Raw genomic sequence first — 20,195 nt, 5'->3', positions numbered from 1 at the left:
TCAATCAAATGTCCATCAGGAAACAATAATGGAGTGTTTAATGGTGTAGGAGTATCATCAGATATCGAACTACAAAGAAAAGAGGAGGCTCTCTTTGTTCTGAAATGGAATGACTTCCAAGACCTAGTAAGTGAAAAAAGCAAGGCAAAGAGTATTATACACCACCATTTATAAATCAAAAACATGTGGGAAAGGATATATATTTAGGAACTGCTTCTGTACAGATAAAAAGCTGCTAGAAAGGCACCAAGAACAGAACTGGGGGCACTTCCCAGGCGGTCCAGTGCTTGGGGCACCAAGCTTCCAACGCAGGGGACAATCCCTGGTCAGGGAACTAAAGAGCCACACGTCCAGCAGCGCAGCCAAAAAGCAGAACAAAACCTGAACCTAATATCACGGGCCTCTGGAGAGTGGTAACGATAAGCTGGGAGCCTGGGACTGATGGGAGATTTTTTTCATGATACACCCTTTCATACCTTTCAAATTTCATATGTGATTATATTTCCTATTCATGAAATAAAATTTCAAATTATTTTTAAAAATTGAAATAATGAAGGATTTCTCCAGGGGCCTACTGGTCAGGATTCCCAGCTTTCACTGCCATGGCCCAGGTTCAACCCCGGGGCAGGGAACTGAGATCCCGTATGCCACCTGGTCCAGCCAAAAAAATTTTAATTGAAATAATGAAAAACAAAAGGCAAGCAATAACTAGAAATTATTGTGAGACAAACTAGGATATGACTGGGTGGGTGATAGGGTGTGATAGGATTACGGGTGATTTTTTTTCTATTTTTCATAACTGTTATTATCATCTAAATAATGATATTCCTCATGAGGAAGATGATGAGAAAGACCCCAAAACTAATAACTCAAGTACTGTGAGTTATTTTCCTATGAAGATGACACATCCACATTGACCAAGTTTCACTTGGGTGACCAAAGGCAAACACTAGGAAAGATTTACCCATCCTTCTCGGCAATTAGAGATTAAAGCCTTACCCATCAGATCCTGGTCGGGATGGAGCGTTATCAGATGAGTTAGAAGAGGTGGAGATCACAGAGGAGGTCACTGAAGTGACGGACAACCTCCGCAGCGTGGACGACATGATGTAGGGGATCATCATAGACCCTGTGCGGCTTTGTTTCCGGTCGGTCAAGTTGGGTGGCTGAAGGAGACATGACCCCTCATGGTTAGCTGGCCTGGAATTCAGCCCCTAGCAACTGGCGCAGTTCCCACTGGTTTACGGCCAGTCCCATCCGTGTCGGGGCTGGGACCCCATCCTGGGAGGCTGGTGCCTGTGCTTCACTGGCTGTGAAATACTACAAATACTTATATTCTTCTTCTGTAGTTGGAAGGATTTTATTGACGTATTATTTTGCTTATTATAATATGATATAATGAGATATTTTGTAATTGTATATCACAACATCCTAATATTTTAAAGTCTAAGTTGTGAGTTCATTTTCTGTATATTTAACAACTCTACATTTATTTTGTTAAAGTATAGTTGATTTACAATGTTGTTAAGCTTCTGATGTACAGCAAAGTGATTCAGATATATATATATATATATATAATTCATTGGAAGGACTGATGCTGAAGCTCCAATACTTTGGCCACCTGATGTGAAGAACTGACTCACTGGAAAAGACCTTAATGCAGGGGAAGATTGAAGGCAGGAGAAGAAGGGGATGACAGAGGATGAGATGGCAGGATGGCATTACCGACTCGATGGACATGAGTTTGAGCAAGCTCCGGGAGTTGGTGATGGACAGGGAAGCCTGGTGTGCTGCAGTCCATGGGGTCACAAAGAGTCAGAAACAACTGAGCGACTGAACTGACTGATAAACATATATATATATATATAAATTCTTTTCCATTATGGCTTATCACAAGATATTGAGTACAGTTTCCTGTGCTATACAGTAGGTCCTGGTTGTTTATCCATCCTACATATAATAATTTGCATGCATCTGCTAACCCCAAACTCCCAATCCATTCCTCCCTCACTCCCCCTGTGTAGTCCTCCACCACTACCTTATATTCTTAGTTATAGACACAATTTAGGTTAAACCTGCCTTGTTTCTAAGACTAGAGAAAAATTCACCCTGATTTTCTGCCAGTCCCATGAAAAGGGAAAAGCCAAGATGTTCATTACCCATCAATACGATAGCAAAACCCTTTGTCTGCTTCTCCAACTTAGCTTCTGAAAGAGCTAGAATAACAAATACTGGAATAACAGAAGAGTTTGAGATTGAAACTATAAATCTAAAGCTTATCCTGGTGAATCCTAGGAAGTAAAGGAACACAGATCTTTTGTCATAAGACATGTCTCTGGTAGGACTGATTATCCCCATAGGCCACCATATCAAATCCAAATCTTAATACTGACCTGGGTCTAATAAAAACTAAATTCACTGAGTGAAAGCCAAGTCTTTACCATCTAGGAATTTGTGTAAAAGACAAATGTTCCTAAAAGAAAACTGGCAGCAGGTTAGGAGGTAAATTCATAGGAAGGCCTGACTAAACACTTGGATGACTATGAGAGAGGATCAAAAAGACACTTGGGAGAAAAATAAAACAGAGATGGAGGCGTGGGAATTGGGGAACAGCAATACATGAAAAGAAATTCAGAGCTATGATTTGAGGAAAGAGAATTTTTAAAAATCTGGAATTCAAGAATTCAACTTTTAAAGAAAGTAGGATATATTTATGTTAAAAAGGACAGCTAAATGAAGCTGGAACCCAGCATACCATCAACTGTAGGAGAGAAAAGGTTGGCCCATGTACCCCTCCACCTAATTTCTTGGGAGGAAAAAACAGAAAACTGTAGCTGTGAGAAATTTTAGGTGTAGTCGCTAAGTTGTGTCTGACTCTAGCAACACCGTGGACTATAGCCCACCAGGCTCCTATGTCCATGGGATTTCCCAAGGAAGAATCCTGGAATGGGTTGCTATTTCCTTCTCCAGGGGATATTTCCAACCCAGGGATAGAACTCAGGCCTCTAGCATTGCAGGCGGATTCTTAACTGACTGAACCACCAGCCAGAGTGAGAAATGTTACAATTATCCTTAAGAAATCATGAAATCTGCTACGTGCATTGTCAAATGTAACTCACAGTTCTTTCTCCTCTTCCAAGGTGCAAATGGTGTGAACGTTTCACCAAAACAAAAAATAAAATTAAAAAAAAGATTAGGAAAAACTATAAGAGTTGGGCTAGATAGGACACAAGTATGTAGCGTCCGGGATCCGGAAATTCCAATTTTTAGCAGTGTGGTTTCCACAGTGTGGTCCTTAGACCCACAGCACCACCTACTGCATGCTGGAAGTGCCAATTCTTGGGCCTCACCCCAGACCAAGTGAATGAAAATCCCAGGCAATGTGGCCCAGAGATCTGTGTCTTCACAAGCCTTCCAGGCTGTTCTGATGGTCATTCAAGTTTGAGAACCACTGTCCAACACAACAACAGTTGAAGGTCATCAAGAGCAAGCCGTGCCTTCTCCGACCCAGCCCTCCCTCTCCCACCCCGTGTTTTCAAGCCATTCCTAGTCTACTTTGACTCACTTGGCATCTGAAAAATGGATCAGTATCGTGAACAGTAGAAGAGACTAGAAAAAGGTCAGGAATAAGAAAAGCTCATAGGCTGTTGAGAGAAAGCCTACCAGTGTTATGACCCCATAGCGCTTTTCCACTTTCTCCTTGAGTTCCCGGAAGCAGGAAGACAACCGGTCATGCAGTGGCTTTAGTTGCTCCGTCAGCTTCTCCCCATGGATGCGGATCCCCTCTGTCAGCAGAGGCATCTGCAGAAAAAGGCATGAGAGGAATGGGATGAGGTTTAGGAAGAGGGATGATTCAGATTTCGAGGCTGGCAGAGGATGGAGGGTAGGGGGTGGGCAGGTCAACTGATGGACATAGAACATATCAAATGAAAACGCTGGTTCTTAGCACAGGGCTTGGGAACCAGATGCCCTTGGGTTAAAGACGCAGAGGCATTCACACACCTAGGACACAAGTAACCAGGGGACCAAGCAAGGCAAATTCACATGAGCCTGGGGAGCTTTCTGGGCAGGAGCAACTGACAGGTTTCACCTTGGACTGAACTGTACGACTGCATTTCCTCCCACTGGTTACAGAAGTAGTGAAAGATAGAATCTGAGACCAACAATTCCCAGATGGAAACGCATGCCAGTAAATCAACTGGGGGAGTTTAACCTCCCTGCTAAGAAGACCGCTCCCAACACTGCACAGTCTAATGAAATGCTCTGCCTGTGTCACTTTGCCAAATAGACAAGATAGGTTGTGATTCTAAGAGTTTAAATAAAAAAGGAACCCTAAATGGGGGCTTGTAGATGGATGCCCCAGAGCAGGCGTCTTCAACCTCTGGTCTGATGGCTGATAATCTGAGGTGGAGCTGAGGTACCGATAAAAGGAATAAAGTGCACAATAAATGCAATGAGCTTCAATTATTCCAAAACTATCACTCCCAACCCCCATCTGAGGAGAAATTGTTGTCCACAGAACTGGTCCCTGATGCCAAAAAGGCTGGGGACCGCTGCCCTAGAGAGCATCTTGCAAGGCAGTCCCCCAAGGAGCATGGAGGGCTGTCCACCACACCTTCCCTGGACACACCTGCAAAGCTATCAGTCGCTTTAGCAGCTCAATCTTCTCCAGGTCTTCAGGATGCTCCTGCAAGTACTTATCTGTAAAAAATGCCTAAAAGGAGAGCATGGGAAAGTACTGATTAGAATGCATTCCTATCTGTATATTTGATGCTGAAAGGAAGGGGAGGGAAATGGGAAGGGGGAAACACGTCCTCTGTTCCCTCTGGTGAACCAGGAATGATTAAGTAAACATAGATTCCATTCCTGGGATAGCCCTTAAACTACCAGAGTGGACAATTCAAAAAGCAATGGGATATTCTGTAGTCTTTCTAGAATCATGCAATTCCTAGCAAGAGTACATTCTTAACCATAGCTACACATACACATCAAATCAACAGCACCAGTAGAGAATGTCATTCATTAAAATAAGTTCCCCAAAGAACTAAGAAAAGACCAAGTGACAATATCAAAAAGTTATTCATGAGACTAAACGCCTAGATTTATAAAAGAGCGGAAAATTAACAGGCTGAAGATGTGGTTGAGAGTTTTTCTGCCTTGCAGACTCTATCACAATTCCTGAAGATCTGTAAAAGATTTAACACTTTTACTCATCATCAATCCGAAAGGCTATTTTTAAGGACAACATGAGAAATGCTATAGATGTGGAACGATATTGAAAATATTAAATGCAGGTTGCATTTATTATGGTATGTCAAGACCATGTCACCCATGACATCATCAATAAACCCTGATGGAAAGGCCCTATGATAAGGAAATAAACCCAAACTCAACCTACAAACATCAATGTTACATGCAAGATCATGTTAAAGACAGAATTCATTAGGGGAGAAAAACCCAAGTCTGTGGTGAACATTTGTGCTCCAACAGAGTTCAAAACTGGAGTTATCTATTTCCTCCCTACACCATAACCATCATTTCTAAGAATGCTTTCAGAGACATGCAAATTTCCCCCTTACTCTTCTCCTCCACTCCTCAGAAAGACCACCCCATTACATGAGATCCAAGAGTTCCTAAAACTATAGGATACAGTTATAAAAGAGGTCAGTCCATTTTCTGCAGAAAACAGAGTATGTGCAAACTTTTTCCTTGATTGGTTGAGTGGTGCCCCGACCCCCAAGGCACAGGTTGAAGTCCTAAGCCTGGGACCTCAGAATGTGACCTCATGTGGTCACAGACTAACAGCAGAGGTAATGAGTCAAGATGAGGTCACGTTAGAGTAGGAGGCACCCTTAGACACTGGGGTCTAACTGGTCTCTTTACAAAGAGGGGACGTGAGAAGACAGATACCTATACACAGAGAGAACACCCAGTGAAGGGACAAGGAGAAGACAGTAACCGACAAGGCAAGGGATGCCAGAGGTTGCCTGCAGGACTTCCCTGGTGGTCTTGTGGTTAACAATCTGCCTGCCAATGCAGGGGACATGGGTTCAATCCCTGGTCGGCAAAGATCCCACATGCTGTGAGGCAGCTAAGCTTATGCATCACAAGTACTGAGCCGCTACTTCAGAGCACAGAGCTGCAGCTACTGACCTTACAAACACTGCAACTACTGAAGCCCATGAGCCCGAGAGGCCACTCACCTCAACGAGAGAAGCCGCCACAGTGAGAGGCGCGTGCACCCCAACGAGAGAGCAGCCTCTGCTCTCCACAACTAGAGAAAAAGCCCTGGAAGCAACACAGACTCAAGACAGCCAAAAACAAATACAATTTTTTAAATAAAGCAAAGGAAGCCAGTAGCCTGCAGAAGCCAGAAGAGACGCAGGGAGCAGACTCATCTTCACATGCCTCAGAGGGAACTGATGCTACAGACTTCTTGATTTCAGACTGTGAGGCAATCAATCCCTATTGTTTTAAGCCACTCTGTTGGTGGTATTTTGTTATGGCAGCCCTAGGAAATGAATATGACAGAGAATATAAATGTACGGAATCCAAGAATCACAAAAAGGAAACGGGACATTTATGGAGCAGCTTGTTATAGCAGATTCATATTTAGAGGAATTATCGATCTAAATGAAGTATTTAAGTATTTGCTTAAATCTTCAGCCACCTTTCAAAATATATGTACTTGGAACTTCCCTTGTGGTCCAGTGGCTAAGACTCTGTGCTCCCAATGGAAGGAGCCCCGTCTCCATCACTGGTCAGGGAACTAGATCCTGCAAGCTGCAACTAAAAAGATCCTGCATGCCACATCTAAGACCAGGTACAGCCAAATAAATAAATAATTAAAAAATACACGTAGTTCAGGGCTTCCTTGATGGCTCAGTGGTAAAGAATCCCCATGCCAATGCAGGCGGCATGGGTTCGATCTCATGTCTGGGAAGATCCCACATGCCAGGGAACGACTAAGCCGGTGAGCCACAACTATTGAGCCTGTGCTCTAGAGCCCATGGGCCGCAACTACTGAAGCCTGCGTGTCCTAGAGCCTGTGCTCCATGATAAGAGGGGTCATTGCAATGAGAAGCCTGAGCATCGCCAACTAGAGAGTAGCCCCCACTCGCCGCAATTAAGAGAAAAGTCTGCACAGCAACAAAGACCCAGCACAGCCAAAAACAAACAAAATATTTTAAAAGTACAGGTAGCTTACATTTTTGAAAGGTAATTTTTTTTTAACCTATAATATGCTCTAAAATTCCCAAAGCATCAGCTGAGTCACAGATCACCAGAGCAGACTGCTCTGAAATTAATTTTTTTAGCAGAGTCCTACCTCACACCACAAAGGGCTGATAAATTACAGCAAATGGTTCCCGGGTTCCAATGACTAAGGCACTGATTAAAGAGCTGCCCTAAAATAGGTCACCTGTATCAAACTGATAATGATGGATTCCCCAACCGATTGCAATAGCTCAAGGTGATCCATGAATTTACTCTTTTTTTATACTGAGAAATATACAAAGTCATACATATTAATGAAAAGTATAAACTAATATTTTTGAAAAGTTCTTAAAATAAATTTGTTTATGTATACTTCCTTTCCCTTTTCATTTTAATTTGAAGATGGTCATGGTGGAAAAAATTTGCTATAAAATTATATAATAGTCACAACAATGAGGGCTTCCCCGGTGGCTCAGATGGTAAAGAATCTACTTGCAATGTGGGAAACCCAGGTTCAATCCCTGGGTTGGGAAGATCTCCTGGAGGAGGAAGTGGCAACCCACTCCAGTATTCTTGTCTGGAGAATTCCCATAGACAGAGGAGCCTGGCCATGGAGTCCATGGAGTCGCAAAGACTTGGACATGACTGGGTGACTAAGCATAGTACAACGAGGCAGACAAATGCTGCTTGATTCCACTTACAGAAGATACCAGTAATAGCCGAATTCATGGAGTTAGAAAGTACACTGGTAGAGGCCAGGGACCACAGGATGGGTGGATGAGGAATTAGTGTTTAATGGGGACAGAGTTTCAGTTTAGGAAAGTGAAGAATTCAGGAGATGGGTGATGATGAGATGTGAATGTAGTTAGTGCCACCGAACTGTACAGTTAAATATGGTTAAAATAGTATGTTTTATATTATTTGACTTTCACAATAAAATTAAAAATAAAATTATATAATAGTCACCAATATTGGCATATATAAATCAGAGTTTAGGGCGTTCTGAAAAAAAAAATGAATACTTGGAAAGACACATTAAAATTTGTGCCAGATAGCTAATAGGAAAAAACACACACTGAAATCATTATAGTATTTAAAAAAAAGTATTGCCTTCTGGGTCCTAATATTGAATTCCATTGAAACACTGGAAATTATTACTGAACCCTCACATGGGCAAACTAGAATTGCTCTCTGGTATTGAGTCCTTACTAGCTGCTGAGAATAATAAGATTAAAAAAGGCTGAGAGAAGAGAAAGGAAGAGAGGACAGAAGAAAAAAGATCTTTGTAACAACAGACTCAGAGCGGGAAGCCCAGTTTATCAAGAACACTCAAATGACACGTTTCATCCCAAATAGGCAGAGAGCGACAGGAAGAAAACGGACACTCATCAAGCCTCTACCACATGGCAGGTGCTGTACAATGCTTCTTATAGACAGGACGTCCCCATTCCCCACATGGCTCCTGTCGGTTATGTATTTTCCTGACTTTTTCCAAATATGAAACTGGGGCTCAAGAGAAGTTAAGTATCTTGCCCAAGAACACACAGCGGCCAATGGGAAGCCAGAACTGGGTCACAGCAGTGACTGATTCTGAAGCCCCTCATCTTCCCAGGACACTGTGTACAAATGTAAAGACAGGAACCTACAAGCTGCAAACTTTCAAAGATGTGAACGTGCATCCACATGTTCAGTCACATGAGCCAGTTCTTGCGTCTGGCGTACACGCTCATGTGCGTGCATCCCCTGCAAGTGGTTGTGCTTCTGCGTTCTTTGCTGTACAGAGTACAGGAGTACACGATCAGTATTTCAAGCCCAGGATGTCTGGAACCAAGTGTGAAACAGCTGTAATGTAGCTAGTACTACTATACTTTCATGGTACTGTACTGTAAGATTAAACATGTTTTATTTTTCCTGTTTGTTTACATGTGTTATTTGTGAGAAAAGTATTATAAACCTATGATAGTACTGTATAGTTGATTGTGTTAGTTGGGTACCTGGGCTAGCTTTGCTGGATTTAACAAACAAACTGGATTCACACACATGCTCTTGGAATGGAGCTCATCTGTATGTAGGGCACTTACTATAAGAGAATCAGCCCATTGAACCTCTGCTTGCCCTTCCCGTCTGTCTCCTTCTCTTCCCCCTCACTTTCTGCACTACTCAACAGGGGTGTTACTTGTTATATTTATATTCAAGAAGCGTTTAGTCCCTCAGTTGTGTCCAACTCTTTGCAACCTCATGGACTGTAGCCCACAAGGCTTCTCTGTCCATGGATCCTCCAGGAGACAATACTGGAATGGGTTGCCATTCCGTTCTCCAGGGGATCTTCCCAACTCAAGGACTGAACCCGGACCTCCTGCATTGCAGGCAGATTCTTTACTGTCTAAGCCACCAGGGGAAAGGTTTTCAGGAAGATTCCCAAATTATTTAGCCACTGAAACCATACCTAACAATTAAAAACCCTCTATTAATTATACATACTGAATGCATTACTGCTGCTGCTAAGTCACTTCAGTCGTGTCCGACTCTGCGCGATCCCATAGACAGCAGCCCACAAGGCTCCCCCGTCCCTGGGATTCTCCAGGAAAGAACACTGGAGTGGGTTGCCATTTCCTTCTCCAATGCATGAAAGTGAAAAATGAAAGTGCAGTTGCTCAGTCGTGTCCGACTCTTAGTGACCCCATGGACTGCAGCCTGCCAGGCTCCTTCATCCATGGGATTTTCCAGGCAAGAGGACTGGAGTGGGGTGCCATTGCCTTCTCTGACTGAATGCATTACCTCCACTTAAACGGTGCTTCACCCAAACCCTATACAGTGGATTCCCAAACAGTGAGCATTCCACTCATGCATTTCTAGAGTAACAGATAAGACACTTACTTGAACTAATTTAACTGTAGAGCCAGGGCCAGCATTTGTTCATGAAACCAATTGCACACCATGTCAGGGCGGGGATTCCTAGAATCTAGTTTCAAATAGAGTGTGGCTCTGTTTCCCACAGACGCTGCTTCCTTTCTGGGGCATCCTCAGGTCTAGAGTCCACTCGAAAGCTTTCTACTTTCCAGAGGAGAGAGGGAGTGGGGGCTGGAATTCACAGGTAGTGAATCAAGCAGAGGTCCACCAGGTTGATCTTTTGGTGATTCTACGAGACACTGGCCTGACCCTGGGTGGGCGGTTGATGGTCTCTAGGAGGTGTGAGCTCAGGAAGCAGCTTGCCATTCATTTCATTTGCCCATTCCTAAAGTGGGGAGCATGGACACCTCTCAGAGAAACTCTAAGAAACTCATTCGCCAGCGGCAGGCGGCCACTGGAGAAGGAGGGAGAGACACACCCAGCCTGGTGGCCCCGTGGGGTTCCCAGGACGCAGCCCACCTACCTTCTCGTAGTTGGAGAAGCCCCCCATGACAGCCGGGTCCACGACGCCATTGAGCAGCATAGAGAGGGGGTGCACAGACAGGGACCGGTCCCAGGCATGCTGCTGGACACAGTTGCTGATCTTCTCATTGGTGAGCTCCATGGTTTCGATGGCGTTCTCCAGAGGACTGATTTCCTCCTGTGACAGAGCGCGTGGGAGAGGAGAGACATGGAGCTCCATGGTCCCCTCTGGAGAAAGCCTAAGCCTTCCACTCAACAGGGACACAATTCCCACCAAGCTCTGGAGGAGTGATGTTTTGCTTGTCAAGGTCATATTTATTAATAACTGTGGGCTACAGTCCATAGGGTCGCAGAGAGTCAGACAGGATGGAGCAACTGAGCACATGGCTGGAAGGAGCGTGTGATTTTTATGGGGTCAGGGTCAGAATGCAGAGGTCTCAAGACAAGTGAGCATGGTAGGTAACTCTTTAAAATAAGCCCAGGTTGTGACAGGGCATAGAAAAAGGGCATCTAATTCAGGTTGGGAGTTTCAGAGATGGCTTCCTGGAAAAGGTGGTATCTAAACTCAATCTCAATGGGAGTTAGGTTAAGAAGTGGGGAGAGGGCATTCTGGACAGAGAGAATGACTCAATGTCGTAGGGGGTTGAAACAGCACAGAATAAGCCATTTAGTTCCAGGCATAGAAGAAAGTGAAAGAGGGTTTTAGTCCCAAAGACCTTGTCTACATGTGCTAGGAGCATGGGCTTTCTGGTCTAGGCACTGGGGAGCCATGGCGAGGTTCTGAGCATGAGTGATACAGCCAGATTTCCACTATGGAACTCATACTCTGAGGCAGAGAGGAAAAGACCTAAGAGGCCCACCAGGCAGGGTGGGGCCATCAGGAGCCTTTTTCCACACCATCAGCCAGAGATGAATGGGAGTAGAAACAGTGCACCATACATAGTAGGAGGGCTGGGGGAAGAACAAACCAAAACAGACTTAATAAATATTAGAAAGGTAAAACAACCAGCTTTGGGGAGTGCTGAAGATGGATGTGAGAGGTGGACTATAAAGAAAGCTGAGCGGTAAAGAATTTCTGCTTTTGAACTGTGGTGTGGGAGAAGACTCTTAAGAGTCCCTTGGACTGCAAGGAGATCCAACCAGTCCATCCTAAAGGAGATCAGTCCTGGGTGTTCATTGGAAGGACTGATGCTGAAGCTGAAACTCCATTACTTTGGCCACCTGATGCGAAGAGTTAAGTCATCGGAAAAGACCCTGATGCTGGGAAAGATTTGAGGGCAGGAGAAGAGGACGACAGAGGATGAGATGGTTGGATGGCATCACCGACTCAATGGACATGGGTTTGGGTGGACTCTGGGAGTTGGTGATGGACAAGGAAGCCTAGTGTGCTGCTATTCATGGGGTCGCAAAGAGTCGGACACAACTGAGTGACTGAACTGAAGATGGAAAAGTCGAGGATAAGGGATGATGTGATGAGTTGAAAAATGAAAGGAGAGTAAGTATCCTTGGAGAGAAGAATGTAACTGATAACAAACTCTAAGGAGGAATTTCAAAAATGTTTCTGGGTGCTGGCAGGATCCTTGAGGAGACAAGACCCATTTGGTCTTATAAAAGAGCCATTCACTGGCAGTAACCTTTAGGACTGGTGTTGTAACATCAGTTTTACAAAGGAGTTCTATTCGACAAGCATGTCTTTTATTTCTCTTTTGGAAAATGAAGTTGGCTGGAGGAGCTAGTGAAAATCAGAGGGGGAATTTAACAAAGGCTCTTATTTTATTTGGAGACAGAAATATTCCGAGTTCCACTTTCAGATGACTTACTATTGAGATGTGTTTGACTTCAAACCACTTGAGGATCCCAGGGAAGGTATAGGCAGTCGTATATGTGGTCCTTTCAATCCACATGGTCTGGTGGAAGGAGGTAAAGTGGGAAATGTTGGTCAGTTCCCAGGAAAAAGAGCAAAATTCTCAGGTTTAGTTGAGATTCTATTGGATTTATTTTTTAAATTTTATTTTAAATATTTTTCATGTTATATTAACAAATCTTAATTTTATTTAATATTTCCTATTATTCTATTTTGTATTTACTTTATATTTTATTTATTTAAAGAATTTTTTATTTTATACTGAAACTAACACAATGTTGTTTCAGGTGTATAGCAAAGTGATTCAGCTATACACATACATGTACCTGTTCTTTTTCAAATTCTTTTCCCATTTAGGTTATTAGAGAACTGTGAACAGAGTTCCCTGTGCTATACAGTAGGTTCTTGTCGACTCTCTAGAGATTCTATTTTAAATGCCTCCTTAGTGAATTAGCCCAAAATTTCTACTAAACTTTAAGGATTCGATATGTTTAAAGCAGAAAGGAATTCTCTATTAGGTCCCCCTCACTCTTTTTGATGGGAAATTTCAGGTCCAGAGAGGTGTGACATGCTCAAGCCAAGTTCATGGTGGCAGCAGGCTCAGGAGTGGAGCCCAGTTCCTGGATCCCTGGTCTAGAGCTTTCCACTGAGAGGACAGCCTGCTGACAGTAACAAGTACATGGACCCTCCACACCAGGGCTGCCATCCTTTCTGCTGCAGGCGCTGGCTGGGTGGACAGCCTCCATTTTGGATGTCAGTTTCATCTTGTTTCAGAGGTCCAAGTGGTGAACTCACAGCAAACTCATTGTCAGGATCCTTTTCTCCCTTCCGGAACGGCCGAGAATACCTGAACTGCTGCACTTCGTTGGCTCTGTAGTAGCTGGGGAAAGACAGTCACAATGCTGAAGCTTCTTTCTTACAATAAGCACTCCTCCACCAAAACCTGGGGCACATTTCACATGGACTGATAATTCAACTATCCACTGAATTATCTGGACACTGATATAGCCTCCATGATGAAGGCTGGAGGTGGTACAGAACTTGATTTTACTGCACATCTTAATTACTGATGCATCTATCTCCCAGTTCACAATTTTAAAAGGCATATGGGGCTTCCCTGGTGGCTCAGTGGTAAAGAATTCACCTACAAATGCAGGAGACACAGGTTCCATCCCTGATCTGGGAAGATCCCACGTGCTGTGTGGAGCAACCAAGTCCATGCAAAACAACTACTGAGCCAGCACTCCAACAACCAGGAATTAAAACTACTGCAACCTATGGGCCCAGCGTCCATGCTCCGCAAGAAGACAGGCCACCACAAAGAGAAGCCCGAACACTGCAACGAGAGCAGCCTCCACTCACCAGAACTAGAGAAAAGCCCTCAGAGCAAAGAAGACCCAGTATAGCCAAAAGTAATAATAATAATAAAACTTTGAAAAAAGACTTAAATAAAAAAAAAACTGTTAAATAAAATGAACTTAGGGCAGCGTTCGTGATCTCATTTGTATAATTTTCTAACAGTTCCATCAGGTCAGCTAGCATTTTAGCTTCTTAAGAAAAGGGACGAGGGCTTCATCATGGGGGAACTCACCAACAAAGCTGAGGTCAGCCACTGCTGACCTGTGACTCCTTCCGGGTGGAAAAAAGAACTAGGGCATCTGAACTCAAGAGCAAACTTCCCAATTTCCTACCCTGTGCTTGAAAAAAAAAATAAAACCCCCAAATTCTACGGGTTACCAAGCTCTTACTTTATACTGAACATGGAATAGACATTTGCTGTGGTCTGAACATTTGGGTCCCCTGCTCATCCCTATGTTGAAATCTTAATGTCCAATGTGATGGTGTTAGGAGATGGGCCTTTGGGTGGTGATTAGCTCATGATGGTGGAGCCCTTGTGAATGGAGTTAGTGCCCATATTAAAAAAGAAGAATCACAGAGCTCCCTCACCCCTCACTCCAACATGGGAAGACACATTAAGAAAATGAACCATATATGAAGCAGAAGAAGGCCCTTACCAGACACCAAAACCGTAAGAAATAAATTTCTGGGGTTTATAAGCCTCCTCAGTCTATGGTCATCTGTTACAGTAGAGCAAATGGATGAAGACAAAAGAAAGTCTTTCAAACGGTAACGAATTTAAGGATTTGGTTTTGATAGACTTCTACATAAAGTGTGTGTGAGACACATGGTTCAAAATACCAAACAAAAAAGCCCCACTTACTTTAAGATCTGCTCCGGAACTGGTTTATCCTTGTAGTTGGGTGGAAGGCTCATCACTGGCTTGACAGTGAAGCACTGCATGTCTGAGGAGCTCGTTAAGGAAGGGAGAGCCAGGAAGCTGTCACTGCAAAAAGAACCGCCTTGTCCTCTTGCTTTACCAAAGGAAACGGTACCCACACCAACCACTCCTAAAGGCCAGACCACACTGAAAATGAGGTTCCATTAGGTATTACCGAAATGCCTTAGTAAGTCATAATCCTGGAACCTTTTTTTATCAGACACATGTTAAACCACCTTGCCAGAAGAAAACAGACATTAATGAAATTTCAGGAAAATAGGTGATCAGAAATTATTTTAACTTTCTTTTGGACAAGCATCCATCTGAAATATTCAGACTGCAGAGCCCAGGCAAAAGGAATTTCTTCTATCTTTGGATACCTTAGACTTGAACCTTAGACTTGGAACTTTTCTGCCTTTACCAACAAAGCTTCCAAACCTATAGTTTTGAAACTGGCACTGGGTCTGGACCTAATATTGTTGTTAAGTTGCTCAGTCGTGTCCAACTCTTTTCAACCCCATGGACTGCAGTCTTCCAGGCTCCTCTGTCCACGGGACTCTCCAGACAATACTGGGGTGGGTTGGTATTTCCTCCTCCAGGGGATCTTCCCAACACAGGATCGAACCCATGTCTCTTGCATTGGCAGGCGGGTTCTTTACCACTGAGCCACCAGGGAAGCCCCAGACCTAACACTGACTCCCCATATTTATCGACATAAAGGCTGCCTTCCACTGACACCAAAAATCACTTGGAGATTAAATGCAGAATTAGAATTCACATCTGGTGAATCAGAATCTCTCCATGGTGATTCTTAAATATAACACAATTTGAGAACCACTGTGTACAGCTATACCTTACAATGTTACAGCTTACAAAGCATTTTCACATAAATTATCTTTTTATCTTGATCTTCACAGAAATGCTATTAAATATTTGTGAAAAAAATAAGAGTTCAGTTCAGTCACTCAGTCATGTCCAACTCTTTGTGACCCCATGGACCGCAGCATGCCAGGCTTCCCTGTCCATCACCAACTCCTGGAGCTTGCTCAAACTCACGTCCATCGAGTTGGTGATGCCATCCAACTATCTCATCCTCTATCGTCCCCTTCTCTTGCCCTCCATCTTTCCCAGCATCAGGGTCTTTTCCAATGAGTCAGTTCTTCACATCAGGTGGCCAAAGTATTGAAGCTTCAGCATCAGCCCTTCCAATGAATATTCAGCACTGATTTCCTTTAGGATGGACTGGTTGGCTCTCCTTGCAGTTCAAGGGACTCTCAGGAGTCTTCTCCAACACCACAGTTCAAAAGCAGAAATTCTTTACCACTCAGCTTTCTTTATAGTCCAACTCTCACATCCATACATGTCTACTGAAAAAACCTCTGTCTAGATGGACCTTTGTTGGCCAAGAAATGTCTCTGCTTTTTGATATGCTGTCTTGGCTGGTCATAGCTTTTCTTCCAAGGAGCAAGTGTCTTTTAATTTCATGGCTGCAGTCACCATCTGCAGTGATTTTGGAGCCCCCAGAAATAGTCTGTCACTGTTTCCATTGTTTCCCCAGCTATTTGCCATGTGACTGGACACCATGCTTAGTTTTCTGAACGCTGAGCTTCAAGCCAGCTTTTTCACTCTCCTCTTTGACTTTCATCAAGAAGCTCTTTAGTTCTTCTTCGCCTTCTGCCATAAGTGTGGTGTCATCTGCACATCTGAGGTTATTGATATTTCTACTGGCAAACTTGATTCCAGTTTGTGTTTCATCCAGCCCAGCATTTCTCATGATGTGCTCTGCATTTAAGTTAAATAAGCAGGGTGACAATATACAGCCTTGACGTACGCCTTTCCCAATGTGGAACCAGTCGCTGTTCCATGTCTGGTTCTAATTGTTGCTTCTTGACCTGCATACAGATTTCTCAGGAGGCAGGTCAGATGGTCTGGTACTCCATTTCTTTAAGAATTTTAGGAAAAATTTAGGAAGAATTTTCCTAAAATTCTTAAAGAAAATTCTTAAAAAAATCAGAGTTAGCCCTTCAGAAAACCAAGGCCTGGAGAAGTTAAGCAACTAGTTAAGATCAGATGGCTATGCAGATATGACTCTGGAATGAGTTCCATGATTCCTGTTTCGACATCAAATCCATAAAGACCTCTTTTCATTGCCACACCAAGGAGGCATCTCAACCATTTTCTGAACCCCCAAACTGAAACCTTTCTTTCCCAAGCATCTACTAAGTGTTAATAGGCCACTACACTTTGAAAGACATGTCTGTCAACTGCTCTGTCGTCATTACTGTCCATCTTTCTATAGTAACTGACCACTCTATACCTATAATAATTAACATGTACTGAAATTTTATTATGTGCCAGGCACTGTTCTCAGTATTTTACAGACAATCTTTACCAGAACTCCAAGGGGAAGAGTGATGATCACCCCCATTTTCTTGATAAGAAAACTGAGGCACAGAGAAACTGAGCTGCCCAAAGTGACACAGGAAGTGCCGGCGCTGGGACTCGAACCCAGGCAGTTTGCTGCAGAGCGCTCCTTCTTATTTATCTAACATTCTACGCCTGCTCTGGCTCACTGACCTCTTTTAAAAGACAGTAAGTCCTCTAAATATGAACCTTCAAGTTGTGAGCTTTCAAAGATGTGAATGTGCATGGCATGCCATCAACATCAGGCCTGAGTGAAATCGCAGCTTGCCCTCTTCTCCTATTGCTGACGATCTCTCATCTCTACCGTCTTCCTCCTCCAATCAGTAACTCCTCTTGCCTATTCACTCGACACCTGTCCCTGTATGCCAGCTGTGGCATTGTACTATTGTACTTTTCAAGGGACTGTAAGATTAAAAGTGTTTTTTGTGTTTGTCTTTTATGTATTATTTGTATGAAAAGTATTATAAACCTATGACAATGCAGTACCGTATGGCTGATTATGTTACTTGGGTACTTAGGCTAATGTTTTGGACTTATGAACAAATTGGACTTGCAAATGTACTCTTGGAATGGAACTTGTTCCTATGTGGGAGACTTCCTTTACTGTTCAATTCCATAACATCTCTCATTTTTAAAATGCATGTAACTGTTTTTTTCAGTAAGACATTATACATTACCAAAAGAGAGCTATGTGTCTTTATACAGGATCCAGAATTCAGAACAGGAAGTCTACGTTCTCCCCGGGCTTTGCTTGTGATTATAACACACGTCCTTCCATACTCAAGATTTGCTTCTCATCTCTCTCTTTCAGTCACATCAGAGCCCTGAGCTAAGGACATTAGGGTCCCGAAGCTTTTATGCAGAACAGGACACTGAGTCAGGATGGCTAAATGAGTCTGAGGACAGGACCTACCTGCATGCAGGCACAGGACTGGACCCTCACCTTCTCTGGCTGGGCTGGGGCCGTCGCAGGTTCCAGAGCCCCTGGGCAGGGACTTCCCTGGTGGTTCAGTGGCTAAGACTTCACACTCTCGACGCAGGGGGACTGGGTTTGATCCCTGCTTGGGGAACTAGATCCCACGTGCTACAACTAAGAGCTTGCATGCCACCAGCTAAAGATCCCAGGTACTGCAGCCAAGACCTGACCGAGCCAAATAAATTAGTAAATAATAAACGTTAAAACAAAAAACAAAGAAGAAGAGCCTCTAAGCTGTGGTCTGAGACAAGGATACACTGCTTGGGGGAGGACTTGATATCATCTCCTGGGGGGGTGGTGCTGGTCATCTTCTCGGCGTTGGGAAATTGGGTCAGCAGCCTGAGGCTGAAGTCTTCTCGCCTCTCGTACTCCTTCCCCCGGTAGATGAAGATCTTGTTCTGCATGTCAGGACAAGCAAGGAGAAGAATTAAACATGAACAGAAGCGTGAAGGGCAACTGGGGATTCAAGTCTCGAGGAAGACACTGTCCTCCTCAGGCTAAGTGCAACCCCTCCCTCACCACCATGTTCTCACTGAACACTTACTACTTGCTCACAGCAACCATCATATCTGAAAGAGCTCACAGTTTATTTGGGGAGTTAAGTCAAAATGCTTCTCAAGAGGGTGCCTTAGGATGATAACTCGTGTGCAAGGTCTACACTGATCCACAAGGAGAGAAGGAGTTTGCACCCTATCGGAAATTCACGATGTCACTGGGTATGCTGCTTAGTTTAGCTGGTATTTCTCATGGCAAGAAAACGAAAGAATGAAGGGCGTTCATGTACACTGAAGTGCAAGCTCCTTTCTCATCCTCTAGCTTACTGGATCTTACTTTCTCACCATGATCCAGTAAGTTAGGGAATTAGGACGTGGGCAACCCTGCCTCAGAGGGCTCGGAAGTGCAAACAAGATCAACCAACAGGTTAGGTGGGAACGAGAATAAGATTAATCGACAGCCAGTCCCAAGCCAATCCTGGAGATGGCTGTGGATGACATCATCAAAGTCTCATAGACAAGGACTGCTCTCAATACTAGTCTTTCCACTCCAAACTGCAGCTTTTTTCCCTTTAATAAAATTAATAAAATTGGATTTTTTGGAAAAGAAATTTGTGAGGTCCCAGACACAGAAGAAATTTGCCTCACAGCTCTTGCAATTTCAACTGTCACTGTTTTGATGATTCCTGCTCCTCTCATTGTCACAAAGATGAATACTTAGCTTAGAACTGAAAGCATACATGTGTTGTGGTATGTTGTGTGTTCAGTCACTCTGTCGTGTCTGACTCTTTGCAACCCTGTGGACTGTAGCCCACCAGGCTCTGCTGTCCATGGAATACTCTAGGCAATAATACTGGAGTAGGTTGCCATTTCCTCCTCCAGGCGATGTTCCCGACCCAGGGACTGAACCCATATCTCCTGCACATTCTGCAATGCAGTTAGATTCTTTACCACTGAGCCACTGGGTAAGCCCCACATGTGATCCATTTTTAACTAAAATCTGGGCCCATGCTATCCTGTAAAATGTTTCTTAAAAATCACTAGTCCAGATGAATGGATAAAGAAGATGTGGTACATATGTACAATGGAACATTACTCAGCCATAAAAAGGAACAAAATTGGGTCGTCTGTAGAGAAGTGGATGGACCTTGAGACTGTCATACAGGGTGCAGTCAGTCAGAAACAGAGAAACAAATACCGTATGTTAACACACAGATGTGGAATATATGGTACAGATGAACCTATCTGCTGACATAGAGAACAAATAGATGGACACCACAGGGGGAAGGGGAAGGAGGATGGACTGAAAGACTGTTGAGTGACACATACATATCTGGGCTGATACTGACATATAAAATAGGTAACTAATGAACCTGCTGAACGGCACAGGGAACTCTCCTCAGTACTCTGGAGTGATATACATGGGAACAGAAACTAGAAAAGAGGGGATGTTTTTATACGTACGGCTGATTCACTGTACGGTACAGCAGAAACTAGGACAACATTGTAAAGCAACTAGACTCCAATAAAAAAATAAATCGGGAGAAAAAATGTAAGAAGTCACTTGTACAG

The 20,195-nt window shown here is 43.6% G+C and overlaps 1 protein-coding gene across 2 annotated transcripts in view; it reads right to left on the bottom strand.

Moving 5' to 3' along the window:
• Positions 1-20,195, bottom strand: part of DOCK5 (dedicator of cytokinesis 5) — a 277,587-nt gene that overhangs the window by 8,807 nt on the left and 248,585 nt on the right. Inside the window, exons 41-48 of one of the 2 annotated variants that reach the window (XM_043453375.1) lie at positions 18,386-18,527; positions 14,673-14,754; positions 13,247-13,331; positions 12,408-12,494; positions 10,589-10,765; positions 4,631-4,714; positions 3,664-3,801; positions 1,000-1,166 (exon numbers count right to left, since the gene is read on the bottom strand). In XM_043453375.1, coding sequence (XP_043309310.1) covers positions 1,000-1,166; positions 3,664-3,801; positions 4,631-4,714; positions 10,589-10,765; positions 12,408-12,494; positions 13,247-13,331; positions 14,673-14,754; positions 18,386-18,527 — 962 coding nt within the window. Of the gene's footprint in view, positions 1-999; positions 1,167-3,663; positions 3,802-4,630; positions 4,715-10,588; positions 10,766-12,407; positions 12,495-13,246; positions 13,332-14,672; positions 14,755-18,385; positions 18,528-20,195 lie in introns of those variants that run through there. The other variant, XR_006266643.1, reaches the window with a different exon arrangement.

This window comes from Cervus canadensis, chromosome 30 (genome assembly GCF_019320065.1).
Source record: "Cervus canadensis isolate Bull #8, Minnesota chromosome 30, ASM1932006v1, whole genome shotgun sequence".
NCBI lineage: Eukaryota > Metazoa > Chordata > Mammalia > Artiodactyla > Cervidae > Cervus > Cervus canadensis.
The sequence above is the reverse complement of the archived record's forward strand: the minus strand, read 5'-3'. Positions and strand labels throughout refer to the sequence as shown.